Source organism: Mytilus californianus, unplaced genomic scaffold (assembly GCF_021869535.1).
Source record: "Mytilus californianus isolate M0D057914Y unplaced genomic scaffold, xbMytCali1.0.p SCAF_4, whole genome shotgun sequence".
In the NCBI taxonomy this organism is placed as follows: Eukaryota; Metazoa; Mollusca; class Bivalvia; order Mytilida; family Mytilidae; genus Mytilus; species Mytilus californianus.
This window is the reverse complement of record NW_026262690.1, coordinates 46,013,398-46,039,960: the sequence shown is the minus strand read 5'-3', so window position 1 is coordinate 46,039,960 and position 26,563 is coordinate 46,013,398. Positions and strand designations below refer to the sequence as shown.

At 31.5% G+C, this 26,563-nt stretch overlaps 1 protein-coding gene across 8 annotated transcripts in view; it reads left to right on the top strand.

Moving 5' to 3' along the window:
- The window catches only part of LOC127738109 (serine/threonine-protein kinase D1-like), a 109,465-nt gene that overhangs the window by 62,471 nt on the left and 20,431 nt on the right, over nucleotides 1-26,563 (top strand). For 6 of the 8 annotated variants that reach the window (XM_052249234.1, XM_052249236.1, XM_052249235.1 and 3 more), the window contains 8 exons: nucleotides 598-704; nucleotides 2,363-2,419; nucleotides 19,130-19,234; nucleotides 19,996-20,094; nucleotides 21,384-21,468; nucleotides 22,968-23,043; nucleotides 23,626-23,732; nucleotides 25,700-25,788. In XM_052249234.1, the coding sequence (XP_052105194.1) occupies nucleotides 598-704; nucleotides 2,363-2,419; nucleotides 19,130-19,234; nucleotides 19,996-20,094; nucleotides 21,384-21,468; nucleotides 22,968-23,043; nucleotides 23,626-23,732; nucleotides 25,700-25,788 (725 nt within the window). The remainder of the gene's footprint in view (nucleotides 1-597; nucleotides 705-2,362; nucleotides 2,420-19,129; nucleotides 19,235-19,995; nucleotides 20,095-21,383; nucleotides 21,469-22,967; nucleotides 23,044-23,625; nucleotides 23,733-25,699; nucleotides 25,789-26,563) is intronic. The other 2 variants (XM_052249237.1, XM_052249230.1) reach the window with 1 other exon arrangement.

The window sequence follows — 26,563 nt, the reverse complement described above, 5'->3', positions numbered from 1 at the left end:
TTTGAAGTATAGTTACCTTAACATTCATACATCTCAATTACATGCAGATTATAAGGCCAATGTCACTGCAGTCATGCTTCAGTGACTGAAATGTTTGCATTGTTCAGATGTTATGACATGATAAATAAATAAAAAAAAGTATTTAAAATAGATAACTTACATTTGCAACTTCATTTTTCCAAACAAAATGAATTTAGCTTTATTATCCAATCCCATACAATAGTAGGGGCATTGTGATTTCTTGTATGTGTGTATGTGTGCACCATCCCATATAAGGTTATAGTTTAACTTATCATTGACTTGTTTAAGGTAGTATGAAACTGTAATCACATCAATATGAAAACACATTTTCATTATGATGTGAACTTTTCACATATGTCAAGTGAGCATTTTGACCTCAAATTTGCCGTTCACTGAACATGAAATGTGATAGAGTAGGCATGGTTTCCTCCGGACACATATTCATGTTACTGAAAATTTACACTCTAACTAAAAATGGAAATTATACAGCTGTCTCAGAGTTGGTCCAAAATAAGACTTTTGTCTTTCTCAACTCATCAACTAATATGAACAAGCACTATTTTGATTTGTTTTCAGGTAAACACAGGAAAACTGTTAGAGAAGTAGCTATTAAAGTGATAGATAAATTGAGATTTCCTAACAAACAGGAAGCACAACTTAAAAACGAAGTGTCCATTCTACAGGTATGTTTAACATTGTCAAGAAGGAGTGGTTTTCAAATAAGGCTTATACAGTTGAAATAGGAAAGAAATAAGTTGACACAACCAGAAATTACATAAAAATAATTATGTTACAAAAATAGAGATACGTGACACATTTAGAGTAAATATTGCGATATAATGTTTTCTTCTAGTCCTCTTTGTTTAATACAACTGACTTAAGCTTGTTATCTTGAAGTCATTTTAAAAGATTTACTTGGATTCAACTGGAGACTTCAAGTATCAATTTATGAATATTAAGATCAAAATGGTTGGCCAATAACATGAAATAGCTAGAAAGAGTGTTGAATGTGATTGAATAGGACACCAGTCCTTTAAATGCCCCCGCCATAGTGGAGGGGGTATTAAGTTTTACCCTTGTCTGTCTGTACGTCTGTACGTACGTACGTCCCAAAGTTGGTTTCCGTTCTCTAACTTTAGTTTGCCTTTACCAAATGTTATGAAACTTATACACAATGCTTATTACCACAATTCACAGATCAAGTTTGAATTTTGATGGCGTCACTTGAATAGTTCTAGAGTTATGCCCCTTTACAAATGGAAAAATTGCTGAATTTTTCGTTTCCATTCTCGAAGTTTAGTTTGCCTCAACCAAATGTTATGAAACTTATACACAATGCTTATTACCACAAAAAAAAGATCAAGTTTGAATTTTGGTGGTTTCACTTTAACCGTTTTAGAGTTATGCCCCTTTACAAATGGAAAAATTGCTGAATTTTTCGTTTATGTTCTCAAACTTAAGTTAGCCTCAACCAAATGTTATGAAACTTATACACAATGCTTATTACCACAAAATACAGATCAAGTTTGAATTTTGGGGGAGTCACTTTTACTGTTCTAGAGTTATGCCCCTTTACAAATGGAAAAAAATGCTGGATTTTTCGTTTCCGTTCTCTAACTTAAGTTTGCCTCAACCAAATTTTATGAAACTTATACACAATACTTATTACCACAAAAATTAGATCAAGTACAAATTTGGGCAGCATCACTTTTACTGTTCTTCAGTAATGTCCCTTTATAACTTTATATTATATGCAAGCAGGGGCATCATCTGTGTCCCATGGACACATTCCCCATTTATTCATTTCTTTTTTCTCCTTTAATTTAATTTTTGATAATCTGTCCTTCTGACTTTGCATATCTTTTTTAAATGTACCAATAACTTTCAGCACTTGGTTGTGGTTGACTATTTATAAAAGCTGATCTCCAGTAAAGAATGTCATAAATCAATGCAACATTCAAAAACATAAATTGTTGTTTTTCTTTGACCTGTAGACTGTAAATTTAATTTGAGATAAGTTAAATTTGTCTCAACAGGAATTAAAGTGTATGTAATTATGGAACTAAGTTTAGGACCATATTGAAATTTTTCTTGTCCCAAAATGTCAAGTCAACCGAGAGAGACAAATCAGTAACTTTATTTTGACACAAGTTCATGTCAGGTCCTATTTGGTATATACATGATATAGTTTTATCAATTGGTTTTGAGAGAATACATTCAAAACAATAGATAATTTTAAAAGCATAAGTAAATGCACAAATAAACTTTATGTGAGGGATGCTCCATTTTACAATGCTGTTGTTAATTCTAATGTTTCTATAATTATTTTTTATAATTACAGAATCTTCATCATCCAGGTGTAGTTAACTTAGAGAAAATGTTTGAAACTCCAGAAAGAGTAAGTTTTTATATACAGTTAGAAAAGGATATATTAAGAGGTACATTGACACATCATTCAACAAATAATAGATGGAACAGTTTACCTTAGTTCTTTATCCTGTTTCTACGGTAAAAATAATGGTTCCATTAAGAACTTTTAGTCCCATCAAGAAAAGTTGATGATAGAGAGTTGGAAATTTCCAAAAATAGAAGTAAGAAGACAAATTAAGTAGTTTTTAGCTCGCCTGGCCCGAAGGGCCAAGTGAGCTTTTCTCATCACTTGGCGTCCGATGTCCGTCGTCGTCGTCGTTAGCTTTTTACAAAAATCTTCTCCTCTGAAACCACTGGGCCAAATTTAACCAAACTTGGCCACAATCATCATTAGGGTATCTAGTTTTAAAAATGTGTCCGATGACCCTGCCAACCAACCAAGATGGCCGCTATGGCTAAAAATAGAACATAGGGGTAAAATGTAGATTTTGGCTTATATCTCTGAAACCAAAGCATTTAGAGTAAATCTGACATAGGGTAAAACTGATTATCAGGTCAAGATCTATCTGCCCTGAAATTTTCAGACAAATCTGACAACCTGTTGTTGGGTTGCTGCCCCTGAATTGGTAATTTTAAGGAAATTTTGCAGTTTTTGGTTATTATCTTGAATATTATTATAGATAGAGATAAACTGTAAACAGCAATAATGTTCAGCAAAGTAAGATCTACAAATAAGTCAACATGACCAAAATTGTCAGTCGACCCCTTTAGGAGTTATTGCCCTTAATAGTCAATTTTTAACAATTTTTTGTAAATTTTTGTAATCTTTTACAAAAATCTTCTTCTCTGAAACTACTGAGACAAATTTAACCATACTTGGCCATAATCATTATTAGGGTATCTAGTTTAAAAAATTTGTCCGATGACCTCGCCTTCCAACCATCATGGCCGACTTGGTTAAAACTAGAACATAGAGGTAAAATGCAGTTTTTGGTTTATATCTCTGAAACTAAAGCATTTAGAGCAAATCTGACACGTGGCAAAAATGTTCATCAGGTCTAGATTTACCAGCTCTGAAATTTTCAGACGAATCCGACAACCTGTTGTTGGGTTGCTGCCCCTCAGTTAGTAATTTTACAAAAATTTTGCAGTTTTTTAATATTATCTTAGATATTATTATAATATCTAATATCTAATACTATTAATTATGATTTTATCCTTATTTTACATGATTTCCAAAGCATCAGTAAATACAGGTGAGCGACACAGGCTCTTGAGAGCCTCTAGTTTTTTACAAGTATGGAAAAGAAAACATCTAGTTGTCACCACTTCTCTCTTGCACAAACATTGAAAATGGTTTTAAAATTTGTTCATTTTGTTTTAGGTGGCAGAAACCAGTTATTTTACAATAAATCTTTAGAATTTCATGGATTTATGATTTAATTTTCCTGAAAAATTATTCAAGCTTATATGCAAATAAAATTTATGGTTTCGAGTAACTAAGATGTGTGGTGCTTATGTGAATATATAGAAAACCTGTAAATTTGGGTGTCTGTCCAGCATGGAGATTTTAAAATTTATAAATGCATTGTAAATGAGGCAAAAAAATGTGATGCTCTGATACAAATCTAATCCTCACCTTCAGAATCCTGCTAATGTCAGACAAGAATTTTAGGCAAATTTCAAGAGATAAATGATATTCAATGAATTAGAGCCTTGTCAGCACCTATCCTTACCATGAAAATCTCAAAGATATTTTTGTTTACATAAAACTGAATTTTCCCCCCACTTTGATTGGATTCCGTCAAGAGAGGAGACCCAATTTTGACTTCTGATTGGTCCCATATGTGAAGGAAATCCCCAACCTATGTACGCAACTACTTACTAATGTAGTACAATAGCCTAGAATTTACATTCATTTGTTTTTTCAGTCCACATGATCCAATTATATACCTCATTGCTCAACTATAACAAAATTTCTGCATTGGACACATGTTCTGATACACCAAAACTGGTACCTGCCACCTTATGTAATATTAAGATGCCATATAAATTTTCAGGACATGAAATCATGTAAAAATCGGGAAACCTTTCTGGAAAACTCAATTAGTCTGAAAAATGTTTCCTACATTTATCTTCCCTTGATAAGTTATTACAAATAAAATATACAGTTAATCATCTTCTCCCTCTTATGTTAGATTAGGGGATTATGTTTTTCAATCTGTGTCTTTCCATCTGTGTGTTCCTACATCCCATATCAGGTTAATGTTTTGGTTTTAGGTAGTTTACAATGAGGTTGTGAATTCAATGCTGTAAAGTCTGTATAAACACATCACCATCAGCATACACTCCAAAACCCATTGTGGATGGGGGAGTGTTATGCCGTCTGACGTCCAAGGGCCCTGTATCCGTGGTGTTGGATAATGGACCTTCATTTCACCGTCACACGACAGTGGTCCTGATAACGCATTGCTGTCATCATTATTACTACATGTTAGACTCATGACCAGTATCTCATCATTGTGGATTGCAGGCTGCCCAGCTGATCTACAGTCCGTGTAACGTAAAAGTTAACAATACGAACGATGCCCGAACCATGTACGGACGATGCCCGAACGATGTACGTACGCTTCCCGAACGGTGTACGAATGCAAACGAAACGCTGACCGAACGTTGTACGGACGCTGAACGAACGATGTACGAACGAAACCATGTACCATAAACCATACCATTAACGATAACATAAGCGCCCTTGTATCGTTAATCGTATGGTTTTGCGTACATCGTTTCATTTAGCGTATACCGTATCGTTTAGCGTACATCGTTTCGTGTAGCGTATATCGTATCGTTAAGCGTACATCGTTTCTTGGAGTGCATAGTTTCGTTTTTTAATATAAAACATGAATTGTGTTCTGTTAAATCTTTTTATATAGGTGATAATATGCGTAAAATTTAGATTGGATGCATGTTTTAGTTTTTAATTAATAATTTAATAAATTATAATTTAATCTGACTCGATGTTGATCCAACATTATTTACATAAAAAGTTTGAAAAATAAACACTGAAATAAATTTAAACAAATTAAAAGATACAATTATGATTTTTTTTTAGCCGTAGAAATACGGACTTGGTGAATGTGCGAGTAAACTACTGTCTGCTGAGTATTAAACGATTTTTTTTAGATTATAGATTTTCTTTATTCATTTTCAAATCAGACGGAAAAAAAAACAAATATTCGAGAAATTTCAAATAAAAACAATTACTCATTATGTGCCTTATCAACCTCAAACCTAAATCCCTACCAATGAACAAACGATTGTGTATTATTTTACCTATAAATGCACTTGACTTTAAACAATCATCAACGATTGTCCGGCAAAAAACTAGACCATTTCCCTCTATTCTTTAATTTTCTTAAACCATTTTCCTCTGTTCTTTATTTTGCCTGTTATACTCTATTCTAATTTTATAAAATGTTTTTCTTTATTTTCCTGTATCTATACCTCCTTTATTCAGAGCAACCCACCCTAAATATACATATGATACACACGGTCTATAGGTCATCGCTTGTACCGTGATACACATGTTGCATAAAAAAGGATACCTTGACCTTGTTCATATTTATAACATTGTAAATGTCCCCCTAATGATACATCTAATAGTAACCACTGGACATAAAACAGCTAACTATAAATTCATCCGTCATATTCTTAGTTTTGTTATAATGTGAAAATCAAACAACATGATGAAACAATAATTATTGCAGATTTTCACTACGGAAATCATGGGAAATAATTGTAGACAAAACCAACCAATCACATCCCTACACCACAAATTAAAGTCTAGCCTTTTCGCATTAAAATACATTATTTTCATAAATCTATTTCTAAATAATTTTAAACAATTTTGAATCGAACGGTCATTTTTCTTATTTGCCATAAAAAAAAACAAAAAACAAACAATTATTTTCATTTCTCATTTTAAACAGATCGATGGTTTTTCAATGGTCGGTGCCTGTCAGCATTTATAAAATCTAACACCGTGTTTGCCAGAAAGAAAGCTACATAGAACAGGAAAACAACAATGTCTTAGAAATACTTCCAGGCCCTATTTTCTAATTTCTATTGTAATGTGGTGTAATGCAAAAAGGGTAACTCCTGAATACTGATTTGTACCCCTTAAGCATTTGTGGTTAATAACAAATCTATGGTAGTCTCTTTTTTTTACTCGCAAAGTATTCTACTAAATCATGTTTTATTTATGAAAATTGCTCATGGCTGACGAATGTTAAACATTGATCCCTAGATTTTCAATTGTTTAGTTGTTAGGTTACTGTCTGATCTCGCAAACCTGACATTTTATGGTCATTATTTTTTGCATCAAATTGCACCAATGTTTTAAAAAGATATAAACGCGACACCGTACGAGAGTCGTTATTTTACATAAACTATTAGTATTTTTTTCTATAACGAAATACGAAACCACTTCTCGCAATTCGCTTTGGGGTTATTGTGCTTGTCTTTTGACAAATTATGCATGGCCTTGTCTCAAAAACAAAAAAGTATAATATAATATTGAGTAATATATAAAACTGGACCAGAGTAAAGAGTTGGGAAGTACGAATTCCGAATTTTGATTGAATGTTCTACATCTTAGTGTATTTCTGATATATGATTGTACAGACTCAAAAATGTCTTTGTTTTGGTGAAATGAAAGGTCACCGTCACCAGCCACTAATAAAAGCAAAATGGATATAGTAGATCTTTCTAATTTTGAAATCAATATTTCTCTTGCTTCGTTGATAAAAGGGCACTTAAAATATAGTGAATACTATTCTCCACAGCTGCATGCGGGATTGGGTTTAATATTAATAAGGTTTAAATCTGCATTTGAATAATTGCACCATATTTCTCAACTGTGTATCAATGACATTAAGATTTCTATCACCACAACTAAAATAGGAAGTGCGTACTGTGAATAAATACTCAGTTTACTATTATTTACAGCAATTTATCACATATAATACCACGTTAACAATACGGTAGACGGTGTTTGACAGTCTGAAGGAGACAGCATCAAGGATTTAATAAGGCAAAGCCTTTGTTGTACTCAATCTTACTAAAGTTTTCTTTATTATATTTAATAGATATATATCCGAGATACGATAATGTAGTTTTCTTTTTTATAACACATCTGATCATCTATGATGGGATAATGTCTAATGAGAGAATTTAACCAGAAACTGAACAACGTAGAAGTGACCAATCAAAGGTCACTGTACGGCCTTCAACAATGAGCAAAATCCATACAGCATAGTAAGATATTAAAGGCTCCGAAATGACAAATGTAAAATACACTCAACACTGTTCAAACATCACCGCACGTCAAACTTTGAACAACTGAAAAACCTGATTAGACATTCGTGACAATTTGGCACGCCCTCATGAATTGGCGAAAGACCTATTATTATTAGTTATAACTTATAAGTTACTAGTTTCCTGTCTATTCTGTCATTTATTGCATTTGATTTGTAATTTGTCCTCATGTAACACATATTTGTGTTTGAGTGTAAATAAAGAATTGAAAAATGTATTTTGCGTTAAATGTGCAATGAAACCACGGATTCGTTATCTTCAAAAATAGTTCTGAAACGGTTGATAAAATGTGGAATGTCTGAATAGAAATATAACAATTATGTCCACTGCGCGATTATAAAACGGGCTGTATTTTGACATTTTGAGATACTATAAGTAATTGTTTTCTGTGATAGAATTTTAGAGGTCAATACGACTTTTAATCAGTTGGATTTTCAATTTTAATAAAAAAAATGTGTTTGGTTTTCTTCTTTTCTTTAAATTCATATCATGATTCTTTAGTTTGGACGTATTTTATTGTTCCAAAATGACAAATGGATTAGACACAAGTTTTTCAACTTAGTAACGTCTTCTCCACTACATACATAAATATACACATGAATGAACATTACATATATTTGACTTTAACCATTTTTATTTTAGCATGAAGATATAAAAATAAATTACATATAAATTTTAAGAATCGAATCATTGGATATGTTCCACTTAATATAACTAATCAAGTGCGCCTATTTTCAGAAGAAATAAATACAAACACACCGAGCTGTGTAAAATAAAATATGTTAGTGAACATGACAAGTCATGTGTGTGAATTTGTTTAAATGTAAATTATACACTGATAGTTTATGATGTGATACATATTAAGTCGCTTTTCTAGTTACGGATTAATAGGAAAACGGAATAAATCTACACATAATTGTAAGTATCAATTTTGTTTTTTTAATTAAATCCATTGAAACGTTTCAGAATACAATAGTCAATCATAAAGATCATTCGATTACCGTATCCTTAAGAGCATAAATTGATCATGTTCTAGTAAGATCTGTTACAGAATAAGGTTGTCAAAGTTGAGAAAAACGCTTGGTACTTTTTATATACTTTTGTACAGATAGAAAAACACTGTAATTTTCGTCAGAACTCAAAGACTCATCACCAGAGAGCAATACATAAATTGTAATATTGACAGCAAAAATATTGATTTCATTTATCATTATAAGCCTTTGTGAAGAAAACTTGTTACAATATAATAAATAAATAATGATTCTTCGATATTTCCTATTGTCTTCTGAATATTTTTTAAGTTGATTAGTTTAAAATTTGTATACCAAACATTTAAAATTTTACTCTGCGTTTATAAATAGCATTGAAGGTACAACATCTTATAAACGATAAACATTGATAGAGGTTAATGAGCCACTCTTTCTCATGTTGAGATGGAATATTTTCGTTATTTGATTTAACGAGTTTAACAATCGAAACCCCTGAAATATCGTGCTTGTCAAAAATGGCGAAACTGGACTTCCAACAGCGGACAATGATTTCTAATTATACAATATTCTTTCAATGGATTTTTAAATGCAATGTAGAACTTATCAATTAAGACATTTCTTATCCCTTTTGAAATATGAAGTCACATGCACACAGAAGTTTGTCTGACATATGAAAATTGAAAAAAAAGGCATGACCGGAGTTTAGAGAAAAAAAGGCAGTATGGGCATCTTGCCAAAAAGAAAAGGCATGATGACTTTATGTAAAACAACTCAGGAAAAATTAATAACTAAGAAAGGCAGGACAGAATAGAGTGTAAAATAAAAAAGCATGACTACATTTACATTGAGAGTCCTATCAGTTTTAATAGACCTTTTCAACAATTGTCTACACCTACAGTTGAGAACGACTACGACAGGTGAGATATGAGGGGTCGTCTCAAAAATAAAATTGAAAAATTATTATTGATCGCATATGATTATTTTGATTGCCAATGAGACCGGTATCCAACATGACGTGTATATAAGCAATTGTTGTGTACCGTACCTTATTTTGTTTATTAGGTATTTGTTTATCAAAACTAAATTTATCTGTGAATTGACTATGAAGAAAAGGAAGGACTTCAATGTTTCATTTCTTTTAGACGTCGTGTTGAAAAATGAAAAAAAAAATACCTGTATTTTTGTAGTAGATGTTTAATTAATCAATCATGTTTTATATCTGTTGACTAGGGCGGTACATGTTTCTACAATGTCTGTTAATTTTGGCTTCCAATGTCTCAATGGTACTCATAACAAAATAGATATCAAGATTTTTAAAGGCCCTTGGTGTCTCTTCTGATTCAGATTCAGATTCAAATCGTAAGCTTTTTTTTTTCGTTCTCTTGCTATTTTTATGACTTCTGCAGTAGGAAAAAAACCACACAATGCAACATATAAAACAGACATTCAGTTACCGCATAGTCTGCATTTTTGGTTAAAGACCCCAATCTCCACCCCCCCCCCCCCCCCCCCCAAAAAAATGAAACAAAGTTACTATCTTTGATCGAATAAAAAGGAAATAAATATGAGACACGCCTTTCTTATCAAATTGTAAACTAAATATTCTATTGTGACAAAAACTTACCAATTGCAATGACCAACTTGTTTATGAATTGTTTCAGGCGCATAAAACATGCGGCGGGGTTTCACTAGTATAATTGGGATCTTAAATCTCCCCTATGTATGGTCAGAGATGAAATTTAAAAACCTTTATGCATGGAAAAAATAGAAAAGAGTAGAAAACCAAAGTTATGTCCTGAAAAGGGGAAGGGTAAGCATTTCTCGCTTCTTGCAAGACACACGAAGGTCATTTTTCATGAACAGGGAAAGGAAAGGAAAGGAATCTACGACAGGGGAAAAGGTATGTTCACGTCTTTCGGGACACGGACAACCTATAACGGTCAATCAGTTCGGCGCTGTCAAAAAGACACTGCAATGACAACAAGCTCTGTTGGGATATAAATACCATACGCATTACTGAAGAGACATTAATTGTAAAAATGCGCATGTGGCGCAGAAAAAAATGGTGCCGTTAATGTTTCCAGTTCATTAAGGAAACATCTCAATTTTAACATGGTATCTTAAAGCGGAGTAGTCTCTCGTAACTAAATTATCGATGTGGCCTTTTCCTTTGACCTTTAAACAAATAGGCTTTTACCCCTCCCAAAATTGAATGTGTACAACAAGTGACGTGAAGATCGGTTGAGAAACACAACTCGAGGGGACGGACGGTAGTCCTGTTACAATGTTCCTTCATCAAATCTCATAAATAGCATTACAAAAGCGAATTAATCGCAATTGGCATGTGGAACAATCTGTGTTGACAGTTTAACCCCGCCGCATTTTTGCGCCTGTCCCAAGTCAGGAGCCTCTGGCCTTTGTTAGTCTTGTTTATTTTTAATTTTAGTTTCTTGTGTATAATTTGGAGTTTAGTATGACGTCCATTATCACTGAACTAGTATACATATTTGTTTAGGGGCCAGCTGAAGGACGCCTCCGGGTGCGGGAGTTTCTCGCTGCATTGAAGACCCATTGGTGGCCTTCAGCTGTTGTCTGCTCTATGGTCGGGTTGTTGTCTCTTTGACACATTCCCCATTTCCATTCTCAATTTTATCGCTTATCTAAATACTCACATAATCATGAAATTTAAGAAGAAAAAAAGGCAGATTATGTGAATTGATTGCAGTAATTATTTACTTAAAGGTTTAATAAATTCAACGTAAAATGTCGTATAACTACATGTAATAAGAATGCTATACAAAAGAGAGAGATATAGTTCATATTTGTTAGAAATATGTTCTTTCGTCAAAATAGTGTAAAACGATAAATCGAAGGTGTAAAAGTAATACTATTCATGAATGATTTTTAGTTTTGAGACGACCCCTTCATTTTACCTGTAAACTGTAGGTGTCATTAGTCGGTGTCGAGAGTTATTGAAAAGGTCTAATATAGGCGTGGCAATCCATCACTTTTATCCAACCAACTGTCCTTAATAATAAAGATTAGCGTGCAATTGTGTCTGTGTCAAGTTAGATAAATATATTCATATTTCTGGACGTACATATGTCGGGGTTTAGGACATTTCATTCGATAGTAGTAGATGAAAAAAGGATTTTCTGATATTCTATCTATAACTGATAAAAGTGGCATTAAATCGTAGAGGTTGTCCCACTTTATGTGAAGAATAGAACATATTGAGCTTTTTGGATTTTCTTCTGTTCACTACCAAATGTCGGCCTGTACCACTGAAAATATATAACTTCCGGACTAGCAAACACGGGCAACCCAGTTACTAATATTCCTGCTTCCAACTAAACGTCATGTTCTAGATTGTCGGAATCTTGTTGAGTACAACCATCCCATGACTCACGTGCATATGACATAATTGGTCTTATAAGTGACTGTGTTAAGTTTATGCGAATAAGATAATTCCTAGTCAATACATATTTCAATTTTTTTTTAAATTTAATCTAGTGCTTGCACACTTTAAAACGTTTTCTATATTGGGCCAAGTAAATTTAATTAGTAGATTTTCATCCTAATTTTTGAAAAAAATGGGGTGGGTGGGAGGATTTTATTTTTTATTTTTTATTAGATATGAAACGCTCTTGTGACGTGTTCTTCATATATGCAAGTGTAATAATAAGGTTCTATCGTGTATATACATGTATAACGAATCAAACATAAAAAGAAATGCAAAAACCAAAATTTGAAACAGGAAGTTATTAATGAAACGAAATTATCGAAAGTTACCGGTAACGAAAATGAACAAAATCCGGAAATCCTAAATTTTTCAAAATAAAACAAATTGGGGCGGAACGATTTCAGAGGGGCGGGCGGGGATGAAAATCTATCAATTAATTTTAATTGGCCTTGTATAGAATTTACTATTGGAATCAAAAGTAATACCTAAGTGTTTATGACAGGAGACATTTCTACTACTTGATATTGAAGTTCTATTTTTATTTCATCTGGAGAAGAATTACAGGAGAATAGCATAGTAATTGTCTTGTTAGGATTAAAATCAATAAACCAATCCTTAGACCATGCTGAAATTTGATCTACCGTAAATCGCTATTTAAGACATCCTCTATTGTGTAAGGACTTTTACTTGAATAAGAAAGGGATGTTTCATCAGCACACACTCGAGTTAGACTTATCAAATTACCAGCTATGTCATATACATGAATAAGGAATAGTAGGGAACCTAATACAGAGCCTTGTGGAACTCCTGCATTATTATTCTCAAAAGGCGAATATGAACTTGAAACAAATACGCTTTTTGTATATTTGAAATATAACTAATTAAGTTATAAAATACATTTTTAAATACATTTTTTTTTTCAAATACTTTGCCCACTGCTGATAATAATGAGATTGGTTTATAATTGGAAATTAGTGATTTGTCTCCGGTTTTGAAAACAAATATATGCTCAAAGTCAACTCATTTTAAAGAAGTTTTGAAAATAAAATGGTTAAATGCTTTTTTTTTAACATAAAGCACAAATAAATTTACATACATTATCAGATCAAAATATTTTAAATACCCCAGTCCTGAGATACCGTGTATATTCGACTGAATATACCATATCGATAATTTTACATTCGTACTTGTTACGTAACAAGATCTGTGTCCAGGTAAAAAGATCCAACAGGTGGTGTATATTCTAAAATGTTTATCGCCTTCCATTATACATCTGACGATGACGTTTAGCTTTAGGGCAATTTTGTTTTCGCAAAGAAAAAAAAATTAAAAAAAATTATATATATATAATATTCTGTTGAAAAATCTTTTAAAAGGTAAACTGATAAGCATAACGTCTTCGAAATTTCTTGTCCAGATCCAGGGACACAGATGTCAGAATGAATAAGAAAACACTAAATTCTTAAACAATATATTGTAAAATGGACACCAAGCACATTTTGATAGACTAGTGTAGTACTGATAGACTTTCTTGTGTATTTTCTATGTTCTGGAAACTTCAACATCCCATCAACAGTACTTAAATTAAAGTCCTAAGTTTTATAAATTAAATATATTTTTTTTAAATATCATTTGCAAGGCTGCATGCACATTGCACCTATCGTTTTCGTATATTTCTTTTCCGCCATGTATAAGTTTAATGTTTACTTTGACTTCTATATATATATAATGTGTTTCAGAGATCGATTTATAAACTTTATGTTTGAAATAATTATCCCACACAGAGCGATAGCACAGACAGAAAAATGCTCTGGAAAGAGGACTGTTTGCAAATCATTTTGAAAGAAAAACTGAATTATTTTGATATCCTAATGATAATGTTTCCTTTTGACAGCACTATATTTTATTGATTATTCAATATATGTATATGGTATCCGGCATTTATATACATGTACATGCATATTAATGAGATGTACACGTTCAGAAGTTCACTAACTTAAGTTATTTTATGTTTATATTATATAAATTGTAATACTAGCATCTAAAACTGTACCTCCTCAGTCAAATAGATAGAAGGGGAAAATAAAAATACTCATTATATATTTATATATACACCTCTTTCTTCTTTTTTTTTTATGTTCTGTATTGTTATATAATTGATTGTAATGATTAATGATTGTTCTTTGTGTGTTGATGACAATCCATATTTTGGATTTTATATCAATAAAATCTTTTTGACTTTGCATAATGAAAATCCCTTGGATATATTTTAGTTGATTGATTGTAAGGTGTTTAATGTCCAGTGTAAACTATTTTAAACATTTCTATGAAGAAAAGAGTTTCTCATTCCTAGGAAGATTTAAGGATTTTTTTTGCACAATGTAATTTAAAGTATTAACTCCGTCTTTCAAAGAAAAAAAAATATTATTTTTCTTCATTTAAAAAAAAAATGGATTTGTTTTGTGCTCAATATAATTTACTACGACCAATTAAATTGTATTTACAATGTGGTTTATATGTAGGTGTGTGCCAAATAGGGAAACAATAAACTGGTAAGTTGGTGACCATTTAGACTTCGTTTAGATGAAACACGTCTTCAAAATTAATAGTTTAAAATTGTGGGGAGTTAAAAATTGAAAAGTGAAACTTTTTCTTGTATTGTTAACTTTGCACTAAAATGTATATACAAACCTATTCTATTACTTTCCTCTGAGCAAAGTCTTAAGGGAAATATATATTGAATAACCCTATCAAATATGGTTTGTTTTAAACCGAATTAAACGTACATCAAACGGAACTGAAACTGTAGGAGATCATAGTGGGTTTAACGACAACGAGACAGCAATCAAACAACAGAAAGCACACAAGGACATCTAGTGGGCAACATATATAGTATTCACCAATAGAAAGGTGTATACACAACATGCCAATTTCTTAATCATCCCTAATTTCTTTATCATTGTGAATAAAGTTATCCCGGAAAATAGAATACATGTACTACATGTCTTTGATTTAACAGAACAAATAATAAAAGATCTGGCATTAAAACTTGATTCTCCATTTAATTTAAAAATTGAGGAGAAAGCAAGAAAATGAAAGTTATACAATTTAAAGAATACCAATCTTAAAGTTTAACTACTTGGAGGTATATTTCCCCCCTTCTTTTAACCTACAAGAAAACTTCCTGAGAGCCGATGTTTAAATATCCGCCTAATTTTTCCGAAATGTTCATATATAATATTAATATGGCGTCAAGTGTTTAAACAGTTATTTGCCAACCAAATCGGTATGCACGTTAAATAAATATTAAAATGTCTTATAAATAATGCTTAAAAAATGATGCAATTATATTATCAATCTTAATTTATTAATTATGAACAAAATATATATATATATATATATTAAATGACTAAAGCAATTTGAAATTCTAAAGGATATTGTTACAATATTTCCGAAAACTGAGACTACTGTTATACATGTAGTAGTCTCAGCCGAAAACAATACGTAATTGATAATATAAGCAAGTACTAGTATGACAAACCTGAGACTACTATATGTGTTATAGTAGTCTCAGGAAAAACCAATAAAAAAATTGTTGTTTGGGATTATTCATGGTTGACTAGTTCTATATTAACCAGTGACACATGTCCTAATTATTAAGAAAAGGGACAGAAAAGTATTAAACAGAAATAACCGGTTTTGCAAAACTATATTTTCAAAATTCACTGCATGATTTAAACAACTCAGGAACATATATATTAGATATACTGTTCCCAGAACAGCTTAAAAGTGTTATATTCATTTTATCTTTGTGCGTATACGAACAATTGATAGCAAGTTGAACTTCAATGTTCATGACTTACGAGTATAAGATTTCTTTTGAAATTGATCGATGAGCGGCTTTTCACAAATACCGTAAAAAAGAATATGGCGTATACGTCAATTAATGGACAAGGAACCCAACGAGAAAAATAAAATTAAGAAGCATCTATAACTAGTTTTGAGTTAGAGAAATCATTTAAATGCCATATGATTCTATTTAGGTTTGTGCGTTTTTCGATTTACGAATAAGTCAATAAGATAACCAAAAAAAAAAGAAGGTAATTTAAACCAAAAAGAAGAATGCAAAAAAGATACATGAAATAAAGTAATAACATAAGTTTACAAATACGTACTTAGGTGCATTTAATGATTTAATAAAGCAACATTTGAACTTATTATTACCATTTTTTTTTAATGTAATTTTATGTTTATGTATATTTAATGTTACCTGATATGGAGTTCTTCTAAAAGATAAAATTCACTTGAATGGGTATTTCTGGTGTATATACATGTATCACACGTGCTATCTACATGTACAATATACAGAAATGACACGACTGGGTATTGTAAAGTTACTGAAAGAAGATTAACGTCAAATGCATATCCCCGGGCGAAGAATTTACTGGGTTGTCAGAACGATTAGGTGTAATTTGTGCCAACTACCATCATATTGAAAAGGTTTGAATCGCGGCCATCTGTTCTTTTCTTATAATATGAATTGCGCCAATAAATGGAACTTAATTGTGCCATATTTACTTCGAAACGATTAACCTATTTACACGTACATGTAACATTAGAATACTGACTTCAACTGTTAAATAACTTTATAATTACTAAAGATATGATTATAAAATTTGAAATTATGTACTTTTAGAAAGTCTCATTCTATATGTCATGTTTTTTGTGTCAATTCTATCATTCCATCAGGTCCTTGGTTCAATATTTTGTTCTTAGTGCATTTAGGAGGCCCTTTGCGGTATTTCTACTTGTACCTGTAAATACCGGAAAGGACCTCATCAGTGCACTAAGAACAAACATTTGCAAACAAGTCTATAACATTTGGCCAATTAAATGATTGTTTTATTGGCGGAAATGAATGCTGCAGTTTTTAAAATAAAATGATGCAAAAAAAGAATTGGCGTAATTAAGTTGTGGCGCAAATTAATTCTTTTTCAGCGAAACTGGATATCGGCCTTCAAAACACCGTGTGTACACAATCAAAACAATATTCATCTTTTACGCAGTCTAGCCTGAGAATAAAAGTTTTGGCAACTTGTGTAGGATTTTAATTTTAGAATGTAATGAACAAGTGAGAAGATCGTTAGAAACCTTAAGTGAATCGGAAAATGAACTATGCACGATGAAAGGAAAATGTTTGGTGCGTCGATAAGAAATTCCATAGAGGCATGTGATATTTGTAAAATTTCAAGTCTTTCAATAACAACCACTTGTAGAACTGATTATTTCGATCCTTCAAATATGTGTAAAATAATTAAAATTTAAATTATTTAGTCTATTTCATATATACAATGGCAGTATGTTTATAAATACTGTAGATTTGTATTTGATCATCGATTGCATGCATAACGTCCAGTGACAAATATTGCATGTATTCGTACAAAGAACAAATCAACAACTTTTAGAATACAATTGATTGGTTATTTAAGGTAAATGATTTGCGTTAAAGTTGGTGAAACTTGGCCAGAAGCTTACCTCTAAAATAAAGAAATATAAAAAAGGCAGAGTTATTTTTTAATTCGGTATTTTACTCATACATGGACTTAAGCACTTTTTACTGTCAAAATAATAGTTTTAACACCGACAACAGGAATCACAAGCGACACTGGTTCCATAGATGTCGTCAACGAATTTTTATATATCCCTGGCAATTTTCGGTTTATATCAGACTCTGACATTAAGGGCAACAAATACCATGGATGTCTTGTCTTTTTTTTTAATACATTTAGATATAAAACATGTATCTCATATAAAGCCTCATTTATAGAACATTATATATTATTTATTGTGTCAAGGAAATATTTGGATCAGAGAAATATTTGGTGGAGGAGAGAGAGAGAGAAAGAAAGAGACTTATATCGCGGTATTTGGTCTCATGTTATTCATGTCAAAATGATATGGGAGGAAACGTTTCCCCTTCGTTTTATATATATTCCATAATAAATAAATAAATAAATATATATTTTATTTGAGTGTCAAATAATGATATTAGTAGAAGATTTAATCCAATCCAAACTAATAATTGTTTTTTTTTTATCCCGCATCTTTTTATATTAAATTATTTTAACTCAAAATAATAATTGAAATAACTTTCTGAAATAAAACCCTAACATATATCAGACGCTTAACAAAACGATATACCATACGATTGATGAAACGCTAAATGATATCACATACCATACGATAAACGAAACGCTAAACGCTAAACTATACCATGTACCATACGACAAATAAAACGCTTAACGATACCATGAACCATACGATATATAAAACCCTAAACGGTGACATTTACCATACGATGAACGAACGATGAACGAACGCTGACCGAACGTTGTACGGACGCTATACGAATGATGTACGTACGATGACCGAACTCTATACGAACGATTCCCGAACGCTGTACGTACGATTCCCGAATGAAAAAAGTGTTAACTTTTACGTTACAGGGACTGTACCTGGCTCTGAAAAGAGCAGTTGTTTAGACGACTACTTCAAACTAAAATAGTAAAGAAACTGAAACAACATACACAAAACCAAAATGGCTGTCTTCTTTGCGACCAACTTGACATCAAAAATATTCCAATGCTCACCAAACTCCCTAGGGCACCAAGCCGACCGTGCGAGGGAATAATAGCCATTCAGGGTCTTTAAACACCCCATTGTAGTTAGTGTTAGGTTGTGACAAAACCTTCTTGAAATTAAAATTATGTTTATAAGGTCACAGGATGATCCATGGAAGGTTGAAGTCAAAGCTATTTAAAACAATAATGACTTTGATAACATGACCATTGTGTTCACATATAATTGTAGTTAATTTATGCTTACATTCTTTTCAAATTATCTATTACAGATTTTTGTAGTAATGGAAAAGCTACGTGGTGATATGTTAGAAATGATATTATCTAGTCCAAAAGGTCGTCTTAGTGAAAGAGTCACAAAATTCCTCATTTCACAAGTAAGTGTTAACAGTGACTTTTATAATGATGTATTGATTGGTTAAAAAGGGTTTTGGTAACCTTCAGACAAACATAATAGAAAATGTCAAGGTTTGCGAAGGGTCAGTTATCACCCTAAGTTATGATCCAGACAGGAAGTGCCCAGAAATCTTATGTCATTTAGTAGTAGAAATATCCTGTATATTGACTGGAACTGTTTCAGATGGTGCTAATATACAATTAGTCTTCTTATGTAGGAAATGTCTGAATATTTTATAAGCAATTTACAAGTAGAACAAGCCTGTTTATTGACTATTTTCTCTCAAATGGTTAATGACATTGCATAAACATACATAAGCTTGCTGGATTATTCAAAACAAATAAGCATCCTGGCATTTTCAATAAGTCGTGGAAAATTATAAAATAGGCCAGGATGTGTTGCATAAATCAAAATTTGAATTGTTTCATTTTTCTAGAAATAGGAAAAGTGTTGGTGAGTATACAAATCTTATGAAAGACTAAACAAGAATTCCAAAAAGTTTTGCCAAATGAATACACAAAAGGTATATTGTAATGTAGAGAACGTAAAAAGAAATAAAGAGTTGGCAGACAGTTCTTCGGTGCATTGTTGACGGGAATCCTTGATGACTACTAACTATTAAGGGAAAGTAGACAATGCTAGGAACAAATATCCTTACATAATACAAGTCTAATGCATATATTTAAGTTTTAGGTTTTAATCTCAGCTTTTGTTTTTTTTAACAAATATTTTATTTTTCAGATTTTAGTGGCACTCAAACATTTACATTCGAAAAATATAGTGCATTGTGATCTTAAGCCAGAAAATGTTTTATTATCTTCAGAAACAGCATTTCCACAGGTAGATATATGTGTTTTGTGATCTTAAGATAGAAAATGTTTTATTATCTTCAGAAACAGCATTTCCACAGTTAAATATATATGTATTATGATCTTTAGATAGAAAACATTTTATTATCCCCAGAAACAGGTAAATAATTCACTATTGTGCTTTTATACCCCACTCCAAAGGATGGGACTATACTGTTAAACACTGTCCGTCTTTCCATCCACCCCTTTAAATTTCTTAGGAACTGCAAATTTAGTTTTAGGTGCAGTGTGAGCATATTCAGATTCATCACTTGTCAACGTCCTTTTCACAGAATTCCTATAATATAATTATTTTTCGTACACATAGTGACCATGTATGTAATTTTTGTCAAATTGTTTTTAGGAATTGTGTATTTGACCACCCTGGAATTTGGTTCCAGGCTTCATGTTTCCCATTCATCGCTTATCAACTTCCTGCTAACCAAAAATTTTATAGCGGGGGTATGATTAGTTAAAAAAGCGCTCATAGTTTAACTTGTTTGGGTGTTTTTTGATAATTTTTTTATTTTTGGGAAAACCATAGATTTAAAGGCAGTCATTTATTCTCAGTTATCAAGTGTCTTATTAACAATAATTCTTTGTTGTCAATGTCACCATTGTTTTCTGTATGAAAGTTCTGAGGACTTGCTTTTTGACTGTTAAGCACTCACAAACATATTTAACACTGCCACATTCTGCATGTACCTATCCCATCCCAAGTCAGGAGGGGCCTTTTATAGTTTGCTATGTGGTACAGTTTTTGCTCATTGTTGAAGGCTGTACAGTGACCTTTTAGTTGCTGACATCTACATCAATTTGTCTCTGGATAGCTGTCTCATTGACGATCTTACCACATCGCCTTATTTTATACTGCATCAGTATCAAGCTGTAATCCATTTATAATGCACTTTTCTGCTTAGTTATCTGTCCCTTTTAGAAACTATACATATTTTAAACAGTTATATTGATAAAAAGAATAAATATATTGTCAAAGGGAAAACACCTTAATATAAAAGGGAAAACACCAAAGCTTAATAAACTGATAAAACAGAAAAGACAGAAAATGGTGGTCCTATGGTGGCTCAAAGGGTTTGTCCAGGGTTTTTGAATAAAAAATGTTTTGATCACGTGAAAATGGAACAAGATCTGGCTTAGAAGTGTGTCACAGGTTGGAGTTGATTTAATGCCCTCAGGTGAGAGAAAAATATCTGAAATCATGAAGGTTACAATGATGTTTACCATGAAGTGGCATAACGAAGTCTTATATTGATTATATTTCAGGTAAAACTATGTGACTTTGGATTTGCCAGAATTATAGGTGAAAAATCATTCAGAATATCAGTAGTAGGAACACCAGCATATCTTGGTAGGTGAAGATTATTATTATATAAGCTTATATATCTGATAGAAAGATTTTAAATAGGTTTTTACACATTTTAAACTACAAATTGTATTAATCTTAAGCTTGTCATGATTGAAAAATAATGAACGAATTAGAATTGTTAGATAATTGCCTTTTTACAATAGTAGGGGCATAATGTTTTCTGATCTGTCTATCCATTTGTCAATCACATATCAGAATATAGTTTTTTAGGGTAGTTTACAATGAATAAGGGTCACATCAACTTGAAACTTAGTATATAGATGTTCGTTAGGATTTTCAACTTTTTGAAACGTATGCCAAATGAGGTTTTTGACCCAGATTTCATGGTTCACTGACCACAGAAATGTGATGGTGTTAGCAGTGCATTGTGTCCTATGGGCAATATTCTTGTTTATTCATGTGTTGGGATATAGATGTAGATTTACTTATAATCAATTTGAAAAGAAGCAATATTCCATAAACTATGCTTTTTGCGAGTCTGGTCTTCTCTAGCTTTTCAAATGCATTATTAATAAATAGTATCATCCAATAAGATCAATTTAATAGGTGAACAAAATGAAAAAGTTAACTTCACTTATTACAGTACAATAACTCTTGGATTTTTTGTTTGGTTTTTTTATACGCCCGTTTACGAGACGTATTATGGTATACTGTTGTCCTGCCGTCCTTCTGTCCGTCCGTCCGTCGTCAACTCCAAAATGCTTTAACCAATTTGTATGAAACTTTGTTGAAATGTTTATATCTATTGATGTGAGCTCTTTTTTGATTATTAAAAATTTTAGATTTGAAGTTTTTGAGTTATGGGGTTTTATTCATTAAAAAAGGGGGATTTACCAGTTTTCAGACAATAACTCTAAAATGCTTTGAGAAATTTTTGTGAAATTTGGTGAATAGTTTATATCTATTGACGTAAGCTCCCTTTTGATTTTTATAAATTTTAGGTTATACGTGTCCGAGTTATGGGATTTTATTCATAGAAAAGGGGGGATTTTCCAGTTTGCGTACAATAACTCTAAAGTGCTTTGAACAGTTTTCATGAAACTTTGGTGACTGTTTTATATCTATTAAAATAATCTCCCTTTAGTATTTATTTTATAAATTTCTCATATGACATTGAGGAGTTATGGAACTTTATTCTTTGAAAAAGCAACAGTCGTATCATGCGCTCATGGCACTGCTCTTTATTTATTTACCTATTATCCCACTTTGTTTATTTCTATTAGATATGTTCAGTAATCTGGTCATGTCAGTTTATTTTTTGTGCATGTTATGTTCAAGTGGCTAGGGCATATTGTGTTACTGATGTCTGTCATTCTGAAATCATACAGTAGTTCCTAAAGTTATTAATTAATTTTGATAAAGATATATTACAACCTTGAACATCTACATAATATTCCAGTGGAAAGCCCATGTCAAAATTACAGTCTTCTATTGTTATAATAATTTGTTATATTTGGATTATACATGTTTTTTTATTACAGCCCCTGAAGTTTTAAAAAGTAAAGGTTATAACCGATCTCTAGATATGTGGTCTGTAGGTGTTGTTATATATGTAAGGTAAGTGTAATAAACTTTCCCTAATTCTTAGCCTCACATTTTGAATTTAAAATTTTTTGTGAGTTTGTTGAATGTTGCCTATAATTGCTTACATCCACTTCATTTGAGCTTTGGTGGATAGTTTTCTCATTGGCAATCATACCACATCTCCTTATTCTTATATAGTCAGATAAACTTGACTTGGAAAAATCACCTACAAACTGAATGACTAGTGCTACATTAGTGGAACCAGTCACATTGATATGCATTGTAATACAACAATACTAACTGATGTGTGAGATGTTTATTCATATATCCAGAAATAACATTAGAAAAAAAATAACAGGTTAATGTCATAATAACACCATCCAATAAGTATCCTCATGACAAAAAGAATATTGCATTTAAATATCGCAACTATATCTGATGTATATAAAAATTTACTTCATTGTCTGAAAATCCCATTCTGCAAATGGAGTAGCTCTAAATATATAAACATTTAAATGACGGAAATATTAGAAAATTAGGAGAAAATATTTTAACCGTGTGTTTTGATTTATTTGAACATGTTGAAAAATTAAAAATTGACTACAATCATTTTAGTTTAAGTGGAACATTCCCTTTCAATGAAGATGAAGAGATCAGTGACCAAATACAGAATGCATCATTTATGTACCCACCCAATCCATGGAAGGAAATTTCTCAGGAGGGTTAGTATCTTATAATATTTATTGGCAGACAGCAATGCCAATTTTGTCACCTGTCATTATTAATTAATCATAAATTATTACGACAAACAGACATCACTTTTACCACGAAAAATTCAGCTTATTTTAGAACAGTAAATATTCTCTACTGTTAATTATAATGGCTAAAAAACTGAATCACAACATACTAGAGTATACTTATGGATAGTGAGTTCTTAGCTTTAATAGAATACATTACTCCATTATAATTTAACATCTTACAAGAGAGCTGAAAAAACAATAAGTTGAAGAAAAATAACAATAACATATCAATGAATGGAAAAATTTGTATTAGAGTCATAGATTGTCTGACATGGTACCTGCACATGACTGTTAATTATATAAGCACTACAGCTGCAAGATTGGTTACTGAAAGAATGACTCTGAACTAGATATAGAATTGAGAATGGAAATGGGGAATGTGTCAAAGAGACAACTCGACCAAAGAGCTGAAAACAGCCCAAGGCCACCAATGGGTCTTCAACGCAGCTAGAAAATCAAGCATCTTGAGGCATGCTTCAGCAGGCCCCTAAAACAATAATATATACTAGTTCAGCAACTAAATATTATTCATTACTTTGAATACTTTTGTGTATATTGCATGTACCATATAACTGTACAACTGAGGTGTTTGAATAAATCTTTTCTGTATATGGGGGTAAAATTTTTGTATACTGCTTCTGTTATGAATTCACAGCAGTAGACTAAAGTCTGCATATGTCACATTTTAATTTGATCCCTGCTTCATCGTCATCATACAATTGCTGAGTTTTTTAATTATTTCATTACATAGAAATTGAAAAATATACAGGATAAAGACGAAAGAAACATATGCAAAGTTTCAGAAAATATAAAAACTTATTTGCCACGTACAAATGTTTTCTCCCAATGTACATATATTATGAATATATATTGTTTCAATATGTCAGTTTTGTTGGCTTTTAACTCAGTTCTAACTAGTTTTAAAGCGCTTTTGAAATAAATATGAATAAATGTACTGTCAACTATTAAGCTAAATTTGTAAAATTGTAATGAAAACATTTATTTAGCTTATTATATATATATTTATGCATGTAGAATGAAATCCGTTGAATTAAAATCAATATAAAATTAAGTGTTTATAATAATATTGACATAATTAATTATGTTAACAAACCTAGCAGAACATAAGGAAATTACCCAAATGTGCTATTGCAGCTTTTTACAATTTCATTATTTTGCAAAAAAAAGGGGCTTTAAATGTTTAGATGCATGTTTTGTTTAATATCATATTTATGGCATGGAAATGCATGTTCTTACAGCTCTTCTATAAAAGCATGCAAAGCAAACCTTTGATCAACTTGCTTGCTATGTTTGTTTGGATGTTTGTAAACAAAAGGTAGGTAGTCTGTTTCAGTCTGTTTACTATGTAATGGAATTTGATTGGACAATAAACATTAACTTCATTGCATGTCAATTTTTATTGTCCAATCAAATCCCAGTATATATAAAACAGACTGAAACTCCGCCTACCTATTGTTTGCAAACATCCAAGCAAACATAGCAAGCAAGTTGATCAAAGGTTTGCTTTGCATGCTTTTATAGAAGAGCTGTAATGGTTATTTGGTTTTTCTCAGTTTACTTATGCTGTGTCAAAAAAAAAAGTTGAAAAATTAGAAACTAAAACAAACATTTAATTTTCTGCACATTTATATAGTTTTTTTCATCAACTTTTTTTCCTTTGTTAAGGTTGACTACCAATTATTTTTATACGCCCGTTTACGGGACGTATTATGGTTCTTCAGTTTGTGCTCAAGTTGAAAAAAAGAAACATAAAGTGAGAGAAAAATACACAGCATTTGTATGGTATTGTATTCCCCTTAATTTCCATCTTTCAACACAGACAATTGAAATGCATGTGATTTACTATATCCATATCTTTTTTATTACAGCAGAGAGATTCCTTGGGATCATTTTTATAACTAATCAAAGATCACGACCTTCTTGTAAAAAGGTCTTACAGCATCCTTGGTTAAAACAGGTGTCCATTTACTTTGTGTTATACGCTTTATCACTAACAAAAAAGGCTCTTCTTTTACAGAACTACCAATCTTTTCCTTTCTTTGTTTTCTTCATGGCAGTTTCTAATTTTGTTAACTTGTGTAAAGATTTCAAGAAGGTCATTCTTACAAGATATGTGTTCTTCAAAAAAAATTCATTGGGAAAAATCAGTGGTAGCAGAAAAAAGTTTTTTTGGGGTATTGAATTATTTTTTTTTTGTGATTACTAAGTAGATAATTCAGCATTTCAATAGCTAAATAGTGGGTGTTACTGTTTACTGTATTTTCTATACCAAATTTTTTCTTACGGAAAAGGGGGTGGTTAATTGCCCCTCTCTCTTTGTCACATATTAGCCAATTGACATTTGTGATGATAAAGCCATGAAGTATGAATTATTTGAATAGAAAAGTATAAATATAATGAAAAATTGTGAAGAGCTTTTTAGTTTTCCTGGCATTACTAATCAATGTTCCCTATGCTTCAAAAATAAGGAATGTACCTTGGCGCACATATATATGAGTTCATCAGTCATATCATTAAGAGATCATTAAGGACCAAAGACATTCTATGACTGATTAACTTATAAGTAGCATACTATTGTAGCATTAATAATTTCAAATGTTTATTCACTCAGATACAAAAAAAATACATCGGTATGAATGTGGATAAGTACGTTATTGATTATATTTTGTTTGCTTATCTTTTTCTTTTATTATCTTTTTAAAAATGAAGTAACAAGTTTTTACACACAAACA